Genomic DNA, 21,237 nt, shown 5'->3' on the forward strand with positions numbered 1-21,237 from the left:
GAGGGGGGGGGGGGCTACTTTATGTACCAGAAACTTTTCTGATAAGGAATGGCTCTGGCTCACTAGCTAAATATCACTGCAAATATTCATAGCCTGCAAGACCAAACAATGACAACTTGCTCCCTGTCACTGTGGTTGAATTCCTTAACGAAAATGCTCCATCCAGCTAAAAGCACTAATTGGAATAAAATGTTGGCTTGAACCCGAAGTCATTCCACTACATAGAGAATACATTGAATCCTTAAAATGTGCCATAGTATCTGATGCGTCACGCACCCATAAAACACAGGTTATTTTTACACACGTTGCATTACATTTAGTTCATATAGTATCTAAATAGTGTATTATAATATATCTAGTCATGTTCCACGTCCCTTTCCTCTCATCAAGGGAATTGACAACGACTGTAAAGACAACATGTGAAGTTGTGGTTAGCATGTCCATCTCACAGGGGAGGAATTCTCAATTCCAGTCACTGCTTCCTGTGTGGAGTTTGCCTGTTCTCCATTGGGCTTTTGAGGCTTTTCTCCAGGTACTCCAGCTTCCTCCTACACTGTCTCTGGTGTTTCAATTTAACACTCACACTTTGCCCGCTATAGCTCCTCTCAAGAGTCACCCATGGATGGATGGAGAGAATACATGAAGGAGGTGATGACTGATGAAAAATAAGGATAAAAGGAAGAGTAGAAGAGGTGACTAGTGTGATCCAGAATGTGGAAATGGGATTTGGCTGCGGTTCAGTGCAGAGCTGGATCTATTCTGTGAGATAAATGGCTGTTGGCCACCCCCCAAAAGTTGGAAAAAATTATCAGCTATTTTCCTTAATACCTTTGACAGAAAGCTGATGAAATATACTAGACAATACAAACAATAGATAATTGCTTTCTTGACTTCAGTGTGCTTCAAAAAGTTGACCAATTTTAAAAGTGGCCCTGTCATTCTTCCGTTTTTCTGTATGCGGCCCTCAAATGAAAAACTTTAGACCGTCCTGTTCTGCTGGTTGCCAGCCAACCGCAGGGCATTCATAGACAAATTACCATGTTCCTTTTTTTTGTTTGTTTTTGATGTCACAAGTTAGCTCAAAGCCTGTGGGAAAAAATTAGGCGAGGCAGACAACGTTAGCCAATTGAATAATTTACTGTTACCAATAAAAAACTTCAAACAATAAAAAGGAATATGGAATGTGAGCATGTAAATACTTGCATCCATTTTCTAATTCGCTTATCCTCACGAGGGTCGCGGGCCCCGTAAATACAGTATCATGCTGTAAGTGCTCGCAAAGTGCATGGATGAATGTAGGTGTACGTGCGTAATGTGTGAATGAAACAAACAAAGGAGTGTTACTTGAGGGCAGAGGGCCAGCAAGGGATTGAGGAGCACACCTAAAGACTGGTTGAGCCAGCCGAGGACCCTCCCCTGCCTGCTTGAGAAATCCGCCCCAGCAGGAGGGGCTGTGACATTTAGGAGTGACCAAGTCGGATAAGATTAGAAATGAGTGGGACAGCCAAGGTGAAGATGTTTTGGGGGCAGTCTGTGGCTGTGTCCAAATTCACAGGCTGGGTCCTCCGAAGTTCGCATGACGTCGACCTCTGGCGCAACTTGACTGTGCCTGGTGTCCAAATTCACCGCGGTTTATGCGGTCCATGAAGGCATAAAAAGTCCCAGCCTGCAAATTGTCTTTCTAGAATTTGTAAACCACATGTGGTTGAGTCACGCCAGAAGTGACATCATGTGGAAGAAAAATGCGGCTTTTGGAGGAAGCACGCTGTGAATTTGGACACAGAGAACCAACTTGGATGGTGGTCACATTGGTAGAAGGATGAGAATGGAGCTGCCAGGCAAGTGGAGGAAAACAGAAGAGAAGGTGACAAGATGTCGAGAGGGAAGATATGAGGGCAGTTAGTGTCCGAAACAAAAGTCGACCGTAGAACTTTTTTTTTTTATCCACCAAAACTAAGTCTGTTGTTTTCCTCGAAGCGTTCATTTAGAATGATAGCGGAGCTGATTTGAAATGCCAAGTCTAAATGGAAACCACATGAAATTCAAACATCGAGTAAAATTCGGTTGCTTTTATTAAATTATATATTAATAAAATGTCAATGAAAACAGATGTACCAATCATTTCTCTTCCAAGTCAAGAGGGATGAGTCAACCCCCCCCCCCCCAGCGCCCCCCATGTCCGGTCCACACAAATCTAACAGGAACCTTCTGCTTCAGGGAGCTAAACTTAAAAACTAAATGTTGAAACTAAAGGCTGCCCTGGCCTAAGACAATGAAAAATGGATGAAATGAAACGGCTTCTTTTATTTACCCTTCATACAGAGAATATTCAGTGCAAAGGAGAGAAATATCCCAGGTCGTGTCGTGGGGGACACAAATGGCTAAGATGCCTCTGTATGCAAGACTCCAAAGCATTTCCATACTGTATATACAAATCAACTGAAGGGTTGGCACACTGGTGGAAGCGACTACTTCAGTGAAAAGAGGTGCACGTTTGTACAGCATGACTGATACTTTATGTACAAATGCATGATCAAAAAAATAGGGGATGGTGAGTCGTGACTCTGCCCCTTCCGTCTAATGACAACAACAAAAAAAAAATCCGAACCAACATGAGTAATTTCACAGGCAGGGAAAAGGCCAGTCTCAGTGCAAATACTCCAGCTTGCGGAGCCGTAACGGATTTGGAAGCGCTTGCTGAGAGGATGGCTCTTCCTCGGCAGTGCGGAACAGCACTCGTCCTCGGTGGTTGAAAAGGTAAAAAGATGGATGATTCCTCAGTGTGTCAAACGTTCTGTCCAAGGAAAAAAATGGCATTTAGCCACAATAAAACTGAAACACACACATGCACACACACACCAACTTTTTTGTCGTACAGTAGCCCCATAAATGTGCAGCTGAAATACATCTTTGATGTTTTAAAATTGAGGACTCCCCCCACTATATTGTGGCATCTAAGCCCAGCTCGTTTTGTTGTTGATAAAGCTTGTAAACAGCTGGAAACACGCGACTTTGATGTGCAGTCTTTGGGCAGACAACGGATGATGTTGATACACTGATAGATAAGTGTACGCCATTTACCATTTGAAATCACATTTTTTCATCTGGTTGACGATGTATGACTTTATTATTTATTTTTTTTTTTTTACTGACGGAAGCAATGATGGAAGCGCAGTCAAAATAACATGATGGGCTGACCTACTGATGAGTCCAGTTTGGTTTGGGGAAAAAATGATGGACTGACGATGACGGATGGGCAACATTTTGCCAAGTGCCCACATCAGGTAACAGCCATGATAATTTCCGTTACCACACAGGTTAGCGTGAAGCTAGTGGACTTTTGTTTGATGCAATTATATGGTTTGGTTCAACATTTTGATGTGTCAATATGAGGTGTTTAAGTTGAATTGACTGTGCCAGTTTGACGGCAAACCGACTGGGAGGGGCAAATTAGCAGCTTTAATACACATGCTGCTTTAATACAAGCGCACCTCTTATTTGGAAAACTGCAAGCAAGAACCGTGAGAACAGCTTTAAATAAGCCTGGGGGAGGAGAGAAACTGTTTTTCACATGTGTTTTTATTTGCTCTCGCTATATCCTGGATTTTCTCCCACTCCGGGTGATCAATTATCTTTGACTCAAACTAGACTAAAATGTCAGCATTTTTCATCAAATAAAACTAGACTGAAATAGCCATAGACAATTCTGACTAAAATAAGAATAAGACTAAAATGCTCAGATTTTTAGTTGACTAAAACTTGACGAGACCAAAAAGAGTATGCACATGACTAAAACTAATAAGAACTGAAATGACAGTTTAACACAAAGATTAGACAAAAACAAAACTCATTTCAATGTAAAGTAAGCCATTTTAGATCAAATGTTGTGCCAACTTTGTTCTGTGAAGAATTAAGTTGAACACCCACTTGAGAAATATTTTAAGAACAGAATATTGCTGAATTCATGTTTATCCAATTGTTGCACTCGTTTCTGTTAGGATATTTCAAATGGTTCATAATTTGGAAAAAGTTAATCGTCAAAAAATGTGAATACTGTATTTTCAGAATGCACATAGAATTATTTGCACCAAAACATTGGCAAAATGTTGTCGTAATCTAACTCATTAGGCCACAAATATAATGGTCTTGCCCACTTGAAATCAAACTGGGTTGATTGTGGCCTGCAAACTAAAATCGCATAGACAGTCAATGCAACTACAAGATTAAGTATGAAAGACAAACACTGTCATATCTGTCAACTTGTATACGGCACAAGAAATGTATGAGGACAGGTTGGTGTTGGATAAAAGGAGAAGTAAAGGAGCGCTTTAAGAGCTGTATTAAATGAGACCAAAAAAACTACATCTTCTACTCATTTTATACTTGTTTCCACAGATTTGTCGATTAATCTGCTTTTGGAATAAATGTGTTAAAGTGTAAAGAATCTTTATGGACAGCATGTGTATTAAAGTCTGCACAGACAGACTCATTTTCAGGTGTATCCAGCAACCTACTTGTTCTTGAGCTCTGAGGAGGCATCCATGTCTTTAAACTCCCCAGCGATATGGACAATGCCGTAGCAGGTCATGACGAATGACAGTAATGTCTGGAGCACAATCTGCAACTCCAACAAAAAGTCGCCGTGTCAAAACATCTCCTGTTGTGCAACGAGAATCTTAAACGTGGGAGAAATGAATGAGACTCACGTCGATTGGCAGAGTTTCGTTTTCCTTCTCTGTTAGTCGCATGTAAGATCGATCTGTGGGAGAAGATGAAGTGACACCCAAGTCAGCATGATACCGAGGCAAATTTTAAATTTAAAAAACATCTGCACAAGTGTCATTTGGAAAGATTGTGATTTAAGATCCAAGGGTATCATTCCCGCGTGAGCTGAGTTAGCATCTTGCAAGCTAGACGTCACCGCACAAGGCCTCACGAGCGGCTAAATGCATCAATGCCATCCGAGCCCCTCTCCCGAAAGACAACTGTACCGACACCCATGCATCCATTCCACGCATATAAACTCACGTTGTGCCGCTGAGAAAGCTGCGTGTGCTAAGGCAAAAAGTCCAACGCCGACGACACCTTTCCAAAACGACGAAGCCATTTTCAACAGGAAAACCCTGTGCAGTGCCGTAAAGTGAAACGTGTCGTAAAAAGTAGACAAAAGAAAAACATCGCACCCGTATGGACGCAATGTAACATTACGCACAGTTTCAGCATTAACGCTGCGCCGAACTGTGGTCAAGTTAAAAACAAATCTGAACTTAGAAAAACTATGATTCAATTTTAATATGTTGTGCACACAATTAAACACATATTTCAGCTACATAAATGTTTAAAAGCAATTCTTAAAGATTAATTGCGAATGCATTGAACTTTGAAGTTACACTGAATTGTACTTAGGAAGTGATTCTTTCGCCGACCACTAGAGGAGCTGGACATGTACTGTCTGTACCACACTTTGAGAAGCATTGATCAAAAGGGAAATATTTTGATGAAGTGTTATTGATGTTAACTTCTGTTCTAGCAATTATGTAAAACAACGAAATCCAATAATTTATATCAATGACTGTTATTTTTCAAGGTCGAATCTTAATTTGTTTGCTTGTTTTGCTCGTGTTCCCCGCTGCAGGTCAGTAGATGGCGGTAACGTGCGTAATAGATGGTTGCCAAGCATCAATAACTACCAAAGAAGACGAAGAATATCCGGCACGAGCCATCACCCTCCTTTCCAGTCCTCAGGTCCACATTCAGCAAGTCAATCCGTCGTTGTAAATATTCACTTAACGAACTGACCATTTGTAGTTATTTCAGTAGAAGTCAACATGGCGGAGGCCATTCAAAAGAAGTTGAATACTGAGTTAGAAAAATATACTCAGATGCAAAAAGGTACGTGCTTTATGTGGTGTTGCAAGGTTTGGGGGTATGATGACTTGCTAGGTTTCCATATATGGGGAGTCGCGTATTCGACGCAGTCTGGATTTTGTATATTTATGTTTTTCGATTACTAAAGTGCTAACTTAATTGTCTTACTACCGATTGTCTGTGCTACTTAGATGTTAGCAAGAGCATGTCAGCACGACAGAAGCTGGAGACGCAGCTAGCTGAGAACAATATCGTAAAAGAGGTACATTTCCCATATAGCACACCGCACGTGATTAATAATTCGGCGCAATAACATGGCTGCACTTTTTTTTCTTTCTAGGAGCTGGATATATTAGACAGTGCAAATACGGTGTACAAATTGATTGGCCCTGTTTTGGTAAAACAAGACTTGGACGAGGCAAAAGCGACTGTGACAAAAAGACTGGAATACATCAATGGAGAAATGTGAGTCACTCCGTTTGAGTTCTGTCAGCTTTTTTTCTGGTCCACCCATGTTTTTGTTTTCTCCATCCATCCATTTTCGTGTAGTGCTTGTTCTCATTAGGGTCACTGGTGAGCTGGAGCCAACTCTAGTTGATTTGTGGGCATGAAGTGGCAACTGATAAACCTGTGCTACTCTATCTGATTCTGTTTTTATTTGTATGTATAAAAAAACACCGGGAATTGGATGTAATGCACGCTCTGCTGTGAGTTTTTGTTACATGCTGCACAAATGCAGGAATACAAGAGATGTCCCACCTCTCAGACGGTTCATTGCCTCGTTTGCAGGCATCTCGGCAAGAGGTGGAAAGCAGACTTCCATCTTTTCAACAACTGTTTAGAAATATAAGTGTGACTCAAAAAGTGAATCTGGGGTTTCAAAGTAATCTTTCATTTAAATTCCCAGACCCCAACTGGTAACACAACTTTGGGGGCCTTTTGGGTCTAAATGATACAGTATAGTATGATACAAAACCACATGGTTATAACTGTATCAACAAGACTATAAGTACAGTGAACAGTGTTGTATTGAAAATCCACTCGTAATTCAGGCCCCTCAAAAGTTTGCTTCCTCTTCTTCGGTCGTTTGTAACAAAATAATTGAGAAGCACTGGTCTAAATGAGGGCGGCCTGGTGATTGAGTGGTGAGCACGTCGACCTCACATTGCAGAGGTATCAGGTTCGATTCCAGCTCCGGCCTTCCTGTGTGCAGTTTGCATGTTCTCCCCGTGCCGCTGGCTACTCCGGTTTCCTCCCACATTCCAAAAACATGCATGGCAGGCTGTTTGATCACTCTAAATTGTCTGTAGGTTTGTGTGTGAGCGTGGATGGTTGTTTGTCTCTGTGTGCCCTGTGATTGGCTGGCAATCGGTTCAGGGTGTACCCCGCCTACTGCCCGAAGACGGCTGGGATAAGCTCCAGCACTCCCCGTGACCCTTGTGAGGATAAATTGATGGATGGATGGTCTAAAAAATGAATGTGTGTGTGTGTGTGTGTGTGTGTGTGTGTGTGTGTGTGTGCGTGTGCGTGTGCGTGCGCACGCGTACGGCTCGATTCATGTCAACAAACTGTCCCTCCTTGACCCCATGATTCCACCAGATGGCGCCAAAGCGATATTGTTCTTACTTTATAGCCTGGCACAGAAATACAGTGTGACCCAGCAATTTGTTTCAAAATTTAATCAACCAAAAAAAAAAAAGAGGCACTTTTATATCACAGCTCCCACAGGGAAGAGCCAGGATAAAGCTATATAAATTTACTAATCACGTGCCCATATAATATCTTGCTCAGTTAAGCCATTCATACAGTGGTATATTCACTTTTTAACCATGTGCCCTAGATCCTTTGCATGTGTATCCGCACTCCCGTTTGGATTTCAGTGTGCATGTCATATGTAGAAACAAAAATGTGAAAATGTAAATAGCTGATGTCATTCAAGTGGTCAGTGAAGTAGGAGTTGACTCTTAACTCCTCCCATTAGCAAGTCATTCCCATATGTTTGACACCATTTTCACACTGGACTCTGGAATCTAAATTTTATTAAGACAAAGAAAGCACAAAACTGTTAGATGTAGTTTGGTTTGTAGTCCAGTAGAAGGTATCTTTGGTTTGCACTTCAGAGTTGACACTTTTTCTCTTAGTCCGCATCAACAGTTAAAGAGTGAGAAACATAATTGCAGCACCTAACAAGGCAACATGTGCTTTTTGGGGGATTTCACACCATCAATAGGCAAGATTTTTCCCACTCCTGAAAAGTCAATGTTTGGAAGTGTCAGAATGTCCAATATTTGATTCATAAAAGGAAGACTTGGTCCAAATCACATTTTTATGAAATGTGATTGACTCGAAAAGTGAGCATGGTGCTCAAGTTCTATGGTCTTGAAGATGTTTTCAGTCGAATAGAGAATAGACTTGAAATGTTGCTTCCATTTTTGTTTTTTTTATTTTTATATCTCCGTCCCTTGTTACAGTCAGCGGTATGACACACTCCTGAAAGACTTGGAGAAGAAGTCTGACCAGCACCGACAGCTTTTGTCCAGTTTACAGCAGGAGTTTCAGAAAGCGCAAGGCCTCGCTGTCGGGAAAGTCTGACCACGTGAAGAATTTCGATTCATCAGTACGCACGCGCATACTTCACAGAGACATAATCATATCCTAACAGCTCAGAAGATGGGATTGAAAATTGACCCGCATCTCTGTCGTTTAAATGCAACGCAAGCATTGCGACTCCTCTGTTTGTAACTAATAATAAACATTTTCTTTTTCATGAAACTGTTTCAATAGCTTGTCTTGATGACTTGTCTGGTGACGATTAGACACATTACCAATGCACCTGTGAATTTTAATATGGTTTGAGGAAAGGATAAACACGTATTGAGTCTGCATCTCTTCAAAATCCTTCCAATACCGAATGATATTCAGTGTACAATGATGGTGCGGGGAGTGGGACCCCAACTTCCAAGAGAAAAACAAATAAATACCTGTTCTATACTCCTCTTTAAAAATAAAAATGGTTTATTAACATGCAGGATGACTCGACAACCCATGGCAAAAAATTAGGGCACGGGTCATCACTTTAGTTGTCTTATTTTGGAGGGGGAAAAAGGAAATACATCCCCTCTGCCTTGGAAGAAACTTAAAAGAGCAAGACATAATGGTTTTGTACTTTTTAACATACAGACTTGTTAGAAGTTTTTGATTTTTTGGTGTACCGAAAAAATTAAATCAGAATTTAGAACCTACATTTTGAATTTACTTGGGTAGTCTCTGTGTGATATTAAAATTGGTTTTGGTGAACTGAAACCTTTTGTCTGTGATAAATATGCAAAGAACACAGAAATCACGAAGGGGGCAAACACTACTTAACAGCACTGTATGGTATTTCATTTCAGACATTTCTACTGTGATTTGAACAGTGTATTATGGTTTTCATGCTCATGCTGTTGAGAATACGGTTGACAAAATCAGCAGCATGAATTTCTATTTTGGGGTATGTTGTTATCAATGGTGGCACAATGGGCAACTGGTGAGTACGTCCGCCTCAGTCTACAGAGGTCCAGGGTTTGAATCCTTCCTGTTTGCATGTTCTCCCCATACTTGCGTGGGTTTTCCCCGGGTACTCCATTTTCCTCCCACATTCCATGGATAGGAGGTTAATGGAACGCCCTAATTTCTCCCTTGGAGTGATTCGATGATGGATGCATGGTTGGATGTTATCAACATAGCAATTGTTGACTTGTGACAAATTGCAAAGGCATCTGTAATTATTTAGATGACCATCGTTTTCTTCTGTTTCCATACAGTATATTCTTGGGGTTGGGATTTACTCATTTTTTTCTTTTTTGTGACGAAGAAAAGTGTTCAGAGAATGTGATATTTCATATTCACTACGAACTGCCCCAATTGTGGCACCCGTAACGTGGAAGTTCCCCGTGAAACACTTGAGAGTGATTTGGTCTTAACGCCGTCAGTGTGAATTGACACTTAAACTTCTGGTGCGCACGAGCCTGCGAGGTCTTTGGCGCGTGGGTGTGAGCGATCCCACGCTGCCATTTGACACACCACCCACCGTTCCAGAAACACGGACTCTATATCACAATCTTCTGAAGAGTGGCAGTGTTCTTAATGCAATATGCGTGATACCTGCACCCGTGTGCCCTTTTGACTCAAAATTAATCCACGCAGCTATTTGATGAAATGTAATGATAGTTCGTGATGTCATATCAATGTATTCAAATACATTAGGGTTAGTTTACGCACAGATAATAAGTACTTCAACCCAATATTTGTGCGTGCGCGTGACCGCACTGGTGCGTTACTTTTCCCCAAAACGAAATCGCGTTAAAGAGCACAAACACGTTTGCGATGTATTTTTACCTCGTTTCCTTCAGTACTCTCGTTAAACGCGGGTGCCTTCAAACCGAGCCAAGTAATCCTCCTTTGCGTTTTTTTTTTTAACGCAGAGACAATAAATGAAGTTTAATCTGTTTTTTGGGAAGCAAATGCCCCTCAATGAAAAGCTAATCTCATTCCTTTCATTGATGCTCCTTTGCTGCGGGAGGTTTAATCCGTGTGTGAAAGAGAATCCTGGCCATGCGACCAACCAGCGGGACTAACACCTTCATTCAAAGGAGCAGACTGCCAGGAAATTGTGCTTTTCAAGTTACAGTACTCCCCTTCCTGCTACATATACAGTACACATCACGCTGTTTGAAGAGTTTCCCCGCAAAATGTAACTTTCATCTTTATTTTGTTTAGCGTTTCAATTGTGTTTTTATAATTACCGCGTGGACAGGTTTGCCTGTATATGTTTATCTTCGATTTCATTACACGTGAACGCAAATTCTTACTATAGCTATAATGTATGTAAAACTCGTATAATGATTACGCATTGTAAAATAATGACTGAACTTGGTTTACAGCTAAAAAAAATTTAAAAATCTCAAGAAATTTTAAATTTACCCTTTAAGGAAACAAGCCAAAATGATTTTTAATTTTGAAATTAGGTGAAAATTGGTGTTCTGAAAAGTATTGTCAATATTAAAAGTGTTTGATGAATCACTATGATAGAGGTTTTCTGTTGTTTTTTTTTAAACGAAACTACTCAATTTAAATTAACTTTTGGACCATATCACTGGTCAACAAATCTTGTAAACATTTTTTAATCAGAGTTGTAAACTTCTCTTGTTAGGTTCAGCATGTGTCATAGCTACTATAAATTACAAGGCATGGTAAAATCCGTAAGGCAGAAGCTTCTGTTGGTCAAATTTAAAAAGGAAAACAATGAAAATAGTCCATCCCAATAACCTGATTGATGTGCAAGTAACAAAGTGAAAGAAGGCATTTTTAATCAGAATCAGAATAATCTTTATTGGCCAAGTATGTAGAACACACAAGGAATTTGTCTCTGGTACTAAAAGACTTTTAGAGACACATAAAGCCATTTCTGATTCAAATTTGCTGCTGACCATGACTGTTTTTTTAATTTATTGAGAAATTCATATGTGGTCCCTTCACATTTTGTTGTTCGGCACCTGCTCGACAGTCTCATCAAATACTGAGAGAAGACATGCACACACACATTTCACAAGCACAACCATTTCTGCAGGGCTGTTTGCACTCTTGTTTCCTGATGGTCAATATGGATGAACCATTAAGGCGCACATTGTGATGTTGATCTCACAGGGCTTTCATCTTTGAAAAGAAACAACAGTGGCCTTTAACAGCCGTCCCAGGCATCCAGTTTCAAGTGTCCTTACATTGTTCAAGAAAGTTGTTCATATCCTCGACAAGGTTTTCAAAATTTGCCTTAAACTTCCAACTCACCTCTGTCGTCGATGCTGGACTATAACACTTTGTGGAACAGCGAAATATCTGGTCGTCGCAGAGCCACAGTCTTCATACGTCGACGTGGGTCCAAAAATAAGATGGTTCTTGATGAGCAGAGCAGTTAGCTGTGTTAGCTTCAGCTCGTGCTAGACTAGTCGACATATAGTCTTTGACTATTTCTACCGCCAGGGTTTGTGGTGAGGAAGGAAGTCAACGACATAAAGCAAAGCTCCATTTTGGTCACCAAAACAATCAAGACAATAATCCACTGACTGTGTGTCAATGAAAATTTTATTGAGACGGAAATAATATGACATTGTGTCATCACTTGCAGGAGGTTTTATGAGTGAGGATGGAAAGTTGTGGATGATCATAGAAGTTAGCCTCATGTTGACATCTTTAGCTAGTCTGATTGCTGTGCCTGGGGACCCCAGGAGTTCGAGAAACAACTCTTCCGAGCACTCTCAGTTAATAATTCTTATTTTTTTTTTTTGATTTAGTTCATATTTATCTGAATTTATGTTCAGATTTTACATTTCTGAAGTCATATATGAACCTATTCTAACATAATCATCATGTGAATTGAACTGCACGTCACTTTGTGTTTTCTTGGAATTCATCACTTTGTCTGATGTACTGAATCAACGTTTTTAGACTCTTTGCGGTAGAATTGGCCTTGTGGTTGCAAACAAGTTCCAAAGAAATCAAATCATCCAATTGTGTTTCAGCCTTTGTAGATTGGGTGCTGTCTGGATTGCTGGACATTGTGTGAGTGGCCACTCGTGTGTCCGTCTACATGTGAAAACAAATCCAAGACGTCATTAGCATGTCAATTGGGATGTCCAATGTGCATCGAGTATGTGTGAACTACAATGCCCTTTCATATTGGATGACCAATTGACTGTAGAATTGCTCAAGCCACCCCAGCAAAAAAAAAAAAAAAAGGGAAAAAAAGGCCAAAAAATTTAGCAAAAAAAGTAAAAAATCAAAAACATTAACAAGACTTTTTGCTAATTTGCATCATGTTCCCATCCTTGCATTAAAAAAAAAAAATTAAAAAAGGAAGACCATGATCAAAATGTAAGAAAACCCTGAAAAATAGGTCACATTAAAGCATCTGCACTTTACAATTGACAATATATTTACACCGTCTACTGCAGGGGGCATCAACATGGCCGCAAGGCCCACGTGAGTACTGTAGTCAGTGGGCTCACAAATGATGCGACATTGTGATTTCCTGGGAATGTTGTAGAAATGATCGTTTGAAAATGTAAACACTTGCAGGGATTTCTAAGACATGAATTGTTTTGTATAGTAGTCTGTTTCTTACTTTATGAAATCATTGTTTATAATTAGTGGGAGAAATCATTGCATATGAATAACGTATGATTGAAGGTAATTTGGGCAAATGTCTTATTTCAGAAGTGTGGATGCATCTGCTATCCCTTCATATTAATGGGGAGTGAAGGAGTAGTTCTCTTTTTCAAAAAAAAAAAGTTGGTGACCCCTGGTCTACTGGCATGAAATGTATCAAAAATAGAATTTACCACTTTACCACATGAAAAAATTCATGACTGAGGCCAGGGCCTCCACACAGGTTCCGGACTCTGGGCGCAGGCTGTGGGGGAGGAGAGCTGTTTTGTGGTGTCGGAGTACTGATACACGGTCGCCTGGGGCTGGTAAGCATGGGAAATGCCTTCCTGGAGCTGGTGCTGGCTCTGATGCGCAGGATACAAAGAGTGGACGTGTGGACTCACTGAAGTGGACTCTTGAGACCCTTGGTTGGAACCCGATTCATCACTGGCTATGAAACGTCTGATCCTGAGGAGACACGACCTCATGCCCTCCCGGTCATCATGCCGCTGCTGGGGGACACTGGGGCGCTGCCCCTGGGTTGACAAAACGGACGTTATTGCAGGCTGATCCATCTCGTCCTTTTTGTCCGACTTCAAGAATCGCACCACACTCTCCAAGATTTCAGCCTTCTCCACTTTTGGGTTGGTTAATTTCTAAAATGAACAAGAAAAGAGACAAACGGTCAAAGTCAGAATCATCTGGAATGCATGGATGCAGTCGGTCCTTTGTCTTATCATGTTTTGAGATGACACACAGCGCACATTGTCTACAATTTCTTTCCAGTCTTTTTTTGAACTTTTTTGTGCAACACATTTTAATTCTGGCATTATTGAAGTACAGTTTTTCCCTATAATTAGGAAAGTTTTAATGTTCAAACTGTTTAATGTTGCAGTTGCTTCCATTCATTTCGAATGTACTTTTTAGAACTAAAACTAAGGAAATTTTTTTTTTTATGAAACTTTGGGCCCACCATGCTTTTGTATGTTTTTTTTAATGTTAATGTTTTTGGGCAGTAATTTTTTTTGAGGTGGTGGTTAGTGTAAAAAGTGTGTGAACCGCTGCATTACAGTCGACAGAGACCCTCAGCCAAAGGACTGAGGCACACAATAATTAGCTCAAAGAAGGCTCCGTGCATTCACTTTTCTTTTTTTTCATTCTTTTTTCATTTATGGTCAAGGGTTTTTCATGCTAATATTGACCATAATTAGAACTACGCGTAGTTTGGTGTTAGACCGTGGCGTGTTTCGATTTACGCACAAATTCGAGTCATGGGGGAGTCCGAGAAACAGAACCCCGTCGACGACAACGACAGGCCGTCGTAAACCAAGAACAGCACGCTATCGTATTACACCGTGTACCTCATTGTGTGTGTTCTCCAGCATTAAAACTCTCAACGTCTCCAAACTTCGGTTGATACGCTCCCGTCTGCGTTTCTCCATCACAGGTTTCGACACCTTGAAAAAAGTCAGTCAAATATCGCTCGAATCAGAAACACTTTTGTTGTTTTTGTTGTTGTTATAGTTCCAAATGTGCAGCTTACCCTCCTCATTCTGTGCCTGTGAGGCTGTGGTGAAGTGCACGCTTTCATACTGACTTGTATAGGCAAAGCTCGCTCTGCACAAATCCAGAAAGTGGATGTCTTGCACCTGGTTTGCAAATATAAGGAGGTCCCTGCCGCGCCCCAAGCACTTACGAGACGAAGCGAGGCCAATTTCATTTACATTTAATCCTCTTTGACGCATGCATGTCCCGCGATACCTCCTTAATTCACATGTAAAATCACGTCTTCAACTGGAAAAGTCTTTCATGTGCAGACAGTTGTTCAACGACATTGCGAAAGACGAGGCACATTTAAATGAGCTCGGGAAAACCCCGGGAATAGGATGCAAGAAAATAAAATAAATACAGTACAACAGCAAATAGGTGTATGTATGATTGATAACAATATCACAGATGAATAGTTTAGTGAATTCGCCTTTTACAGGAGTGGACAATAGCAGGAAACAGAACACAAGAATGATATTAAAATACTGTATTATTACAATCAATTACAAGTATATAATGTTTATGTTCTACTGTGTGAACCTCTTATGGTCTCTGCTGTGTCCATGCTTGCATCCATCAACACACGCGCGCACATGCGCGCGCGCTCGCGAACGCAGACGCACGCACAAACTTTTGCCGCAGCCCAGATCGCCCATTTCACACCCGAACGCCCGCGTGCTCGTGTTGTTTGTTTTCCCTCCAGGAGTGTCGTTGGTAAAGAGTAGCACGAGCACACTTGTGCACCACAACACGTGTCGTGTTTGAATAACGGCCGGATGTTGTATAACATACATTTGATTTGCCCTCGACCAACGTGCATGCATGGTGGCACTTTTGGCAAGTGTGCACACTGCATTTGTGGCCGCCCTGATCCCTATAATAGGCTCAAGTGTGGAGATAACACTAAAGGATGATAGGATCATGGCTATCCCGCGGAGATTAAGCGCCTTTCAGACGCGCTGATACTTCCGCTTCAAATCAAAGAGGGCCGATTAGTGGAGGCCCGAAGACCATGGTAACCATGGCTAACCGAGTATGTCATTCTCATTATCTATCTATCTATCTATCTATCTATCTATCTGTCTGTCTGTCTAAAATACAACTGTATTTATTTTATTACATTTTATCCATTTTGAGTATACTGACAGTACTTAAGGACACAAAAGATGGTTCCCCAGGCTCCTCTAAATAAGGATATATGAAGGACCTTGTATGATCTTGTCATTTTATTATTTTGAGTGAAGCGTGATGTAAAAATTCCAAATATTTATATAAAACAAACCTTACCATTTCCATAATAATTCGTCAGTAAAATACTGGATATCCAACACACACTCACCAACTGGACTGAATCAACAAAACACTGTACCGCAATGTGCTGCATCATGTACTGCAGTATGTATTTGCTTAACTGTATGACTTCACAGGAATATATTTGCACTATATTTATTCCTTCAAAAATTCTGTACGTAGGCCTAAGGTGTATTGTAAATTATCCAATTCAGAGCCTTTACATACCTGTAGAAATACAGTCATGTCAATGCAACATTCTATACTATTTTGTGCTAAACTGCATATCAACTGTGGGTGAACGTTCATACTCAAAAGGCCACATTTGATTTTCAAAAGGGACAAGTGGGGGTGAATCGGGTTAGGGTTAACATGTGTAAAAAATGGTTTTGATGAAGGAAAAAAAACGACAGTTTTTCTCTGTTGCTTCGGCACATGTCTCTAATCAGAATAGAAATTTTCCAAAAAAATAAGAGCATTTTTGAAAATAATTCATACAAAGAGCAAAACATCATGAATGCCCGCAAAATTTCCCCAGTGTGGGACAACTACAGGTTATCTTATCTTAAAAGCCATTCCCTTTGTCAAAATCCTTATAACACCTCTTAGAAGTCAATATCTATGTCATTGAACATGTCAGTGCTTTGGCCTTGAAGTGCAAAACACAAAATCAATCATTAAACACAACTTCAAAAACGCGCACATAAAAAAAATTAACACAACAGCAAATCAAAAACACAAAAAACAAAAACAGAACACAAACGCAAATTTAAAAAAAACTAAAGTCCCAACACTTATTGCAACAGCAAATTAAAAATCATAAAAACAACAACAAAAAAACCTAATCACAACAGCAAATGAAAAAAAACTCACACAAATAACTAAACAAAAGTTACTTTGACATTCCTGGTATATTTAAATCCTGAAATTATGGTATTTAGTGTTGGTGTGCCACCCCAATATTTTAAATGTCCTCATCTAGCCACCCCCCAAAATGGAGTGGGTTGCATGTCGCAGGCAGCCCACACTTTCCTCACCTCTGCTGTATGCTATTTAATTACCGCATGGGCATTACAGTCTGCATTTTGTTGTCTTGTACTTGTGACACTAAAGTTGAGTCTAATCTGTCTGACCTAATTTAATTTCATTTAACATATTCTTTCTGGGGGGGGAGTTAAATGTACACACCCTCTTAAAGAAAGCAAATAGAATGCTCGCTTGATCCTGTGATGGAACTAATTAGTTCTTTTTTTTTAAGTGTGCTTTGTGGACACCAAATGGACCGTTTCCTTCCAATATCGTAAGTCTTTCATGCAGTCACGCCGACCTAAGTTTGTGTGCCCGTGTGTGCGTGTGTGTGTGTGTGTGTGGGGGGGGGGGGGCACCGGGAGACGTGTAGTGAAGGCAACAAGTGGCCGTCTGGCTTGTGAAGTGCAAACAGGAGGTATGAAGTTGACCCCCGAGCAGCACACTTGACACTCGGGTGTAAACATCATCCTCACACTTCATCATCATCTTCATCAGCAGACAAACGTGATCCCCCCCTTTTCCTCTCCTCTGCTCCCATGGACGCAAACTCCATATTCGTAGTTCTTTACAGTTACGTTCAACGCGTCTCTCCAAACGAGAGGCATGTACAGCATCCAATTGCGTTCGGACCCAGGGAAATTCACTCGTATACGTCGTGCTCGTTTGGTCGTGGTCATCACTTCATGCAAAACATCGAAGTCTCACACATCATAAAAAGTTGGGCAGTTTCTCACTTCATTTCTGTTCCCACGAGAAAGAAAGCCCTTTCCCAGCCTCGCACCCCATTGGGGGCATGTGAGGGTGAATACGCCGCATGATTACAATTTTAAATGAATTGTATGCAATTCTATTATTTGATTTTTCGTTTTTCACTTTTTTTTTCTTACCGCTTATTGCAAATTATTTTTGACGGAATGTAAGTAAACACTGACATAAAAAATTGCGTGACCCATTCAAGAAAACTAGCACAAAATAAGACAATTAATTGTTGATGTTATGATGATGTGGCTCAATTAAGCTTTCATTGTTGTGTGACATGAGTTGAGTTTTTCCGATTTCTATTTATAAGGTGTAGTTTTGATTTTGTGATAAGGGGAGCAAAAAATCGGAATCAAGACATTTTGATTATGAGGCGTGGCCACGGACGCCTGCCAGCCAATCAAAGACGACCTGTGGGCGCCTACTTAAGCACCCCTCCTACCATCATCACGATGTTCTTCACTGCATCAGCTCTCACTTCGGGACCAACATGACAAGGAACTTTGCAAAAACGCTCGAGGAGGATAACAAGAGTAGAAAAAGGGTGAGACTTACATGTCATCATTTGCTCAAATAGGATTTACGTAGAAAGTAGCTCGAATATCGGGGCGCCAAGTTGGTGGGTGAGGGGGTGGGGTTGATACAGTTTTGACTTTTGCATGATTTAGCCCTGTTTTCAGTTATTCTAAACATAATAAGTGAAGAGTTCTTGTCTCATTTGAAGAAAATCATAGATTTATTTCACAACATTTCACACTCTCCACGTGGATAAAAAATCAAACACGTTTGTAACGTATTATGTCGTTACAATTCAAATGATGAGCTATTCACAACAATACAACATATGTGCTGGGACCCCACTTCAGCAATTCTTGCGTGGACCAATCCCGTATATGAGAGGACAAAATAATATATAAGTGGCATGAAATATGTTTGTGGCTAAATGTGTGTTTTGTATATTTTTCAATTTAAGGTATACAAATAAAAAAAAAAAAAAAACAAAGAAACACTGGTATGAGACAAAAGGTCAATACTTTTGAATTAATATTTGACAAGGTCAAGCCAAGACGAGCATTGCAATGGTTGTAAGGACTCATATATTGAATATCATTAGATTCAGTGCTGGCCCAGGGCTTTACAGGGCCCCAAGCAGAGTTTGATGTGGGAGGGGGTGGGGAAGGGGTGGGGGGGCGGGGGCTCCCACCTCCCATCAACACAAGTCACTTTGCTTGACTACTCCTGACACAGGTACAGTATACGGGATTTTCATGTTTGAGTCATCCCTCTCATTTTTTTTTTTGTAAATACAGTATGTTTATAAACATCCTCATGCTTTTAGGGGTACACCCCAGACAGTTACTTAATTTCTTTGCGCCTCAGGCAGGTGAATCAATCAATCAATTCATCAATCAGTCAAAACTTTAGAGCGCTTTTCACAGAAATTGTAACTGAAAGTGCTTTACAGATTAAAATCATATTGTGTTGCATTATTTGGAGATTTAATAAAGCCAAAATTTGCGGCATCTACTCATCTTGCTGTCGATACTTATCAATAGATTCTCAAACCGGCTGTGGAAAAGAAGAGAAGAGATCGGATAAACAAAAGCCTTGCAGAGCTCAGAAGCTTGTTGTTGACTAATACTGCGGATCCGGTGAGTTGTCATTATTCTAAAAAAAAAATGTGAGCAGATAGCATCTATTGATAGGAACTGTATTGAAAACTATATCACCAACAGCGTTTGCAGAATCCCAAAATTGAGAAAGCAGAAATTTTGGACTTGACTGTGGAATATCTTCACAAGTGGACAGATGGCAAGAAAATGAGCAATGGTTAGTCACACAATGTGATATATCCTCTAGGCCAGTGTTTCCCAACCTCCATTGAGCTGAAGTGGACTACATACCGGTAGTTTCTTTGAAAATTCTTATGGCACACCACCAAGCAAAATTGAGGCGGAAGAGAGAGACAAGTGGATACACAGATTAATGAAATACCTTCCGCCATGTCGTGGAAGAGCATTTAATTGTTCTGCTTGTCACCATATATCACTACTAAAGATAGATGATGATTTACGCGGCACATTGGTTGGGAATCACTGATCTAGTCATGTTCATGTCAACCTTTGCAACACCTAATGAGGGAACCGCTCCCTCTGTATCCACCAGATGCTCCCAGTGGTGTGGTAAGTTTCGACCCGAGTGGCCCCCCTTGCTTTACCGTTGAGGGTGCAGGTTTTCGGCAGTGTATGTGGCAAATGGCCAGCTATATGCATAAGATGCCGGCGTTGCAGCGAGCCGGCTTAATGGAAGGGCTGAAGCACCATGCGGAGAAGCATCGGGCCGAACAGCAGCCTTCGTTCAACTCCCGCACGACACTGACGGATGCGGCGTCAGCGGAGGTCATTAGCACATCTGAGATTCAAGATTCCCACAACGCTCTGCTCCTCTCGCATTCCCCGCCTCAGCCTCATGGTTGCTCCACTCCGCTCCATTCTCCTCCCACCTCCCCCTGGTTCTCCACATTTTCTTCCTCCTCTCCTCCTTTCCCCTCGTTCGCCTGTCACTTCTCCTTTTCTCCCAGCCTGTCACCTCTGTCGGCCAACACCTCTTTTTCCTCCCTGCCGCACTCCCTTCACGCTCTGCCCGCCCACGTGACTTCCTCCTCCTCCTCGCCCACGTTGGCTCAGCAGGCAGGCCCGACGGTCTTCCACTACCCCTCGGTTACCTCGTCGAGGTCCCCTCCGCTCCCCACTCAGTCACAGAAGTCATCCGCACTCACGTGGAGACCCTGGTTCTGAAGTGTGGCGCCCTCTAGTGATGAGTGACTGGAACCCCAGTATGCCTGCAAATGGACAGTGTAAATACACGATGAAATGACTACTATTTTGGAATTCCCTTGTAAATAAATCTTATTGTTTTTGTTCTTTCGCGATAATGGTGTGATAAAGGTTCCCGGTGAATATGCCTCTTCTTAAACATTTTGTGAGAGCTGCAATGCTCCTCATCAGAAAATGTTACAATGCTCAAAACTCAACCAGATTTTAAGCCTCCCCCCACAAAAAAGTTGCATTATTTTATACATCAAAAACAATAGTTCAAATAGTTAAAATTCAATCGTATAGCAATGCAAAACAACTTTGACAAGAAAAACGTTTAATAAGGTCACCTCAAAGGGCATAGGCTAAAATTTCCTCACAGACAAAAATAACCCTTGGTGACAAATCACCGAAATCAGTCCATCATATATTTGCTAAAAAATCTTGGGGATGATCCAGATGTTTAAAAAAAATTTTTTTAAAACAAAAGTAGGATGAGCCTTTGTGTTCTTTTTGGTCAGTAGTGGTTGGAACTCATGGATTACATGGTTGGAATTTTTGCTCAGTCTCTTCTTAAGTCATGAACACTGACCTCAACTGAGGCGAGGGAGACCTCCATTTTTTTTTTTTGTGTTGTCCTGGGTTCCTTTGTGACCTCCCCGATAAATCGTTGCTCTGGTCTTGGGGTCATTTCCTTCAGACGGTAACTCCTGGTAAGATTTACCCAGTCTCTTCTTAAGTCATG

General features: G+C 41.0%; 4 protein-coding genes across 4 annotated transcripts; 2 read left to right on the forward strand and 2 right to left on the reverse strand.

The window, feature by feature from the left end:
- Nucleotides 1–2,051: 2,051 nt before the first annotated feature.
- mmgt1 (membrane magnesium transporter 1) lies at nt 2,052–5,160 on the reverse strand. Its single transcript, XM_019884419.1, has 4 exons — nt 5,029–5,160; nt 4,707–4,759; nt 4,515–4,618; nt 2,052–2,794 (listed from the first exon to the last, which is right to left on the reverse strand). The coding sequence occupies exons 1-4, from the start codon at nt 5,105–5,107 to the stop codon at nt 2,647–2,649; spliced, it is 384 nt and encodes a 127-aa protein (XP_019739978.1). The 5' UTR covers nt 5,108–5,160; the 3' UTR covers nt 2,052–2,646.
- A 532-nt stretch (nt 5,161–5,692) lies between these two features.
- On the forward strand, nt 5,693–8,641 carry pfdn6 (prefoldin subunit 6). Its single transcript, XM_019884426.1, has 4 exons — nt 5,693–5,892; nt 6,060–6,130; nt 6,209–6,333; nt 8,340–8,641. The coding sequence occupies exons 1-4, from the start codon at nt 5,829–5,831 to the stop codon at nt 8,458–8,460; spliced, it is 381 nt and encodes a 126-aa protein (XP_019739985.1). The 5' UTR covers nt 5,693–5,828; the 3' UTR covers nt 8,461–8,641.
- Nucleotides 8,642–13,190: 4,549 nt separating this feature from the next.
- her5 (hairy-related 5) lies at nt 13,191–14,602 on the reverse strand. Its single transcript, XM_019883898.1, has 3 exons — nt 14,594–14,602; nt 14,412–14,507; nt 13,191–13,706 (listed from the first exon to the last, which is right to left on the reverse strand). The coding sequence occupies exons 1-3, from the start codon at nt 14,600–14,602 to the stop codon at nt 13,266–13,268; spliced, it is 546 nt and encodes a 181-aa protein (XP_019739457.1). The 3' UTR covers nt 13,191–13,265.
- A 3,548-nt stretch (nt 14,603–18,150) lies between these two features.
- Nucleotides 18,151–20,604, forward strand: her11 (hairy-related 11). The gene is made up of 4 exons (XM_019883907.1): nt 18,151–18,220; nt 19,233–19,328; nt 19,413–19,506; nt 19,843–20,604. Exons 1-4 carry the CDS (start codon nt 18,167–18,169, stop codon nt 20,472–20,474), a joined length of 876 nt encoding a protein of 291 aa, XP_019739466.1. The 5' UTR covers nt 18,151–18,166; the 3' UTR covers nt 20,475–20,604.
- The last annotated feature ends 633 nt before the right edge of the window (nt 20,605–21,237 follow it).

Source organism: Hippocampus comes, unplaced genomic scaffold (genome assembly GCF_001891065.2).
Source record: "Hippocampus comes isolate QL1 unplaced genomic scaffold, H_comes_QL1_v1.1 scaffold156, whole genome shotgun sequence".
Taxonomy (NCBI): Eukaryota; Metazoa; Chordata; class Actinopteri; order Syngnathiformes; family Syngnathidae; genus Hippocampus; species Hippocampus comes.